General features: G+C 37.6%; 1 protein-coding gene across 1 annotated transcript; it reads left to right on the top strand.

Annotated features, from left to right (window-relative positions):
* Positions 1–266: 266 nt before the first annotated feature.
* Positions 267–2,965, top strand: LOC113320609 (transmembrane protein 45B-like). The gene is made up of 2 exons (XM_026568514.1): positions 267–874; positions 2,088–2,965. Exons 1-2 carry the CDS (start codon positions 525–527, stop codon positions 2,578–2,580), a joined length of 843 nt encoding a protein of 280 aa, XP_026424299.1. The 5' UTR covers positions 267–524; the 3' UTR covers positions 2,581–2,965.
* The last annotated feature ends 963 nt before the right edge of the window (positions 2,966–3,928 follow it).

The raw sequence follows: 3,928 nt of genomic DNA, 5'->3' as shown, positions 1-3,928 counted from the left end.
TTCTTAAAATATAAATGTTAACAAATAAGACGCTTTGTCTTTTATTTGTGGAATTTACTTCTGCTTCTTTTATATCAAGTAGCCTCTTCAAAATTATAAACCAATCTAAATGAAAAGCACAATACAAAAACCTATTTCACTTCAGGAAAAGTTAATTTTCCGCTTAAAAGTAACTTTCGAGTGTGCCCCGGCCCCTACTTGCTGCCTGTCGTCTGAAATTTACCTTGAAAACACTTTCCGATGTATGTTTGGGTGGAAATAAAACAGTCATCATTCACTCAAAAAAAAAGAAGAAGAAAAGTCTAAAGGCAGACACTGAACCCAATGCAGCAGAATCCAGTTTTTTTCTCTGTCTAATCTTCTTCATCTTCTCCGTCATTATTGTTTCCTTTCTACAACTTCATCATCAGATCCTCATAATTAACCAGCATTCGTGTGTCTGTGGGATCTGTTTTCATCATCATCACCATCAGATCTCCAATCTCTTCCTCTTCCCCGACAAATTACAATCAACCAATCAATCAATGGGATCATTCAAAGGGCATTTATTACCAGGAACTCTATTCCTATTAGTAGGATTATGGCATATATGGAGTGCTATTATAAGATACGTATCAAACCCAAAATCATTTAGGGTTAAACCTTGGAGTCCAATTCCTGGTAGTGATGGTTCTAAATTAAGAAATCTGGAACTCTATGTCATAGCAATTGGATCTTTCATTGATTTGTGTGTTGAGCTGTTATATGCTCCTCATCTGAAATTCTTTGTCAATGGAGTCTTGAATCCTTCTCATATGAATAATTTTGAGCATTCTGGTATGCTTATCATGTTCTTCATCTTTGCTCTCATCGCTCTGCTATCTCAGGAAACCAGGTATTTTTTTTTCTTCTTGGAATCATGAAATTTTGGTAAAGGGATTTTTCTGTTGCTTTTTGTCAAACACGTGTTGTACTAGCTTGGGTATTATCATCATGACATTCAATTGTTTCAACAAAGAGTCTTTTTTATTCGTAAAGGGGGATGGATTATGATCCCCACTTCACACAACAAACTGTCATATTGATTGAATGAATGATGATAATCTACTGGTGCACTTAGTGTGATTTGGGAAGAATTTTGTAATTTTGAGCACATAATTTGTACTGTCTGGTGAAATTTTAGAGTTAAACTTCATTCAGACCATGTGGATTTGTAATAGGAACTGTATATGTTATATGCCAATATTTTCATCAAATTTGTAGAATTGTAGAGTCTGGGTCATTTTTAATTACTGTGTAAACTATGCTACTAGTCGCGTCGAATCCATGTTAAGATTAGTGATTGTAAGCAAGTATTCAAATCTCCAATGCCATGATACAGTCTCACTCACGTTATTATTTGGTGAAATCGGGTTTTGGACTCCTTCACTAGTATTTGTTTGTTTTCTTTACTTTTGGAGTAAACCCCACTAGAAAGAAAAAGGCATTTGTGATAGGAACTTTGTATGTCATATGCGAATAAAAACTCAATAATCAGATGGTTCGTCAAATTTGTAGTCGTAGAACATTGTGGTTACTGTGTAAACTGTGCTACTAGTTCGTGTCGAGACCATGTTACGCAGGGAGTTAATCAAATCTTTAATACAATGGTACAGTCTCGCTCACATTGTTATTTTATGAAATCGGGTTGTGGGATTCTTTTACTAGTATTTGTTTGTTCTCTTTACTTTTGGAGTAAACCCCACTGGAAAGAAAAAAGGCATCCCATGATTATGTTTAAAGAAGTAAAGAGAAAAACTTTTAAAATTAGCTTATAAAATGCACAAGTTTACTTTAAAATCAGTGTAAGTGTACGTCTAATGCATTAGATCCCATCAAAACTTATAATTTACCATGTTCACTCGAATCTTGATTCTAGATGCTTTATTTGTTTTGGTATGGTCAAGTAATTCTTTCCGGAAAATAATGTGAGTTTTGAATACGTTGGGGGGTTTCCTGAACAAGTTGAAAATCTCAAAGTATTGTTTCGTGTCTGTGGGTGAACCCATTAGTGTTATGCATCAGCCTTGTTGGCATTTTGACAATGTTTCTCTTTTGTTGCCCTGTAGGTTTTTTCCTCTACCGGATGAAGCATTGTGTTTGATTGCTGCAACAGCATTTAGTACAGAGTATTTCTTATTCTATTTTCATTCGACTAATCATAAAGGTCTTGAAGGCTACTACCATCTCATGTTAGTCATCCTCATTGGTCTCTGTATAATCTCAACAGTTGCTGGTGCTTTAATTCCAACTAGTTTCGCTCTTGATTTATCCTCTGGGATTTCCATTACTCTTCAAGGTCTTTGGTTTTACCAGACGGCTTTTACTCTTTACGGACCTATGATGCCAGAGGGTTGTTTGCTCAAGGGAGATAATATAGTGTGCAAGTCTCCCAGCAATCAAGTTCGAGGAGAATTGCTTGCTAATTTTCAGCTTTTCAGCTTAGTTTTTGGTGTTTTTGCTGGTGTTCTGGGTTTTTACGGTTTTGCTGCTTCAAGATATGGTCATTCAGATCTTAGGAGACTGGTCGGAGTTGATGATGATGGGTTTGACAGAGATTAGAAGGTTAAATACATTGCTCGATAACTATCAAGTACTTTTTTCATACAGAAAACCCGATTCCGTGCTCTCGTTATACACTACTCAACACCATCAACACTGCGACAGTAAGAAGTTCCGTAACTGAACAAAAAGGATGTAACTAACTGCGACACAGCATTAACCGGAAGTTTCAATTTCTCTGTTATTTTGTTTCTGGTTCTCCGGTAGCTTATTGCAGTACTACATATATCACCAATTCCCAGTCCAAGGGGTACTGAACAACCAGAGAAGAAACCTCTGAAGTACTACAATGTAAATAGCAGTTTCTGTGCCTTTTGTTCATTTAACAAAAATTATAGGGATTTCAAGCTAGCTAGCTTCTTTAGATGAGAGAACCTTTACATGATTTTTTTTTTTTTACTCTATTCTCTTTCGCAGTTATTCGATGTCTTTCTGGCCTTAAAAGCCTCCAGAAGTTTTTTCACATCACTATTCACAAAAGGTGAACCATTGTCGGAAATGATGCACATAGGGATTCCGAAACGACAAATAATATGCTCTTTGATGAAAGCCGAGATCACCTCCCCGGTGGTCCGTTTGAGAGATATAGCTTCTATCCACTTAGTGAAACACTCTGTTCCGGTGATGATATACTCGTGTTTTTTAGATGATTTTGGGTTAATTGGTCCAATGATGTCCAACCCCCAGCTGTGTAAGGGCCATGGGGTGCAGGTGTCTTGTAGCATAGTGTGTGGCGCATGGATTAGATTTTCATGGATTTGGCATTGCTCGCATTTTTGTACGTACGAAGTAATATCACTTTCCATTGTCGGCCAATAGTACCCTGCATCGTGGATTTGCACAAAGAGTTTTGCTTTGCCCTGGTGTTCTCCGTCATGATTTACCTCCATTATACGTGTAACGTGTTCTTTATCTACACATTTCAGTGTCTTTTGATTGAAGCTATCTCCAGTCGTCCTTGGTTTCAAAAATGACGTCTTCGAACCAAGTCGATGGTAGTACATTCTTGATCACTGTAATGGTTTCTTCCATCACGTTTAACATTTGTAGACTCGAGGCTAACGTGGCTAGAGCGTCAGCATGTCTGTTAGTCGTTCTGCCCGTATGCGCCAAAGAGACTGTCAAACTCGCCAATCAGTCTCTGGGCCTTGTCCCTATATGCGGCTAAGCTTAGTTCTTTGACACTGAACTCTCTTAACATTTGTTGTATTAGTAGATGAGAATCGCCTTTGACTTCAATGTTTCTGGCTCCGAGTTCCTTGGCAATTTTTAGTTCTAGAAGAAAAGCCTCATAGTCAGCGGAGTTGTTCGTGCAAGGGAAGTCCAATTTGAATGCGTTGGATATGAG

Source organism: Papaver somniferum, chromosome 11 (genome assembly GCF_003573695.1).
Source record: "Papaver somniferum cultivar HN1 chromosome 11, ASM357369v1, whole genome shotgun sequence".
In the NCBI taxonomy this organism is placed as follows: Eukaryota; Viridiplantae; Streptophyta; class Magnoliopsida; order Ranunculales; family Papaveraceae; genus Papaver; species Papaver somniferum.
This window is presented reverse-complemented; position numbering and strand designations above follow the sequence as displayed.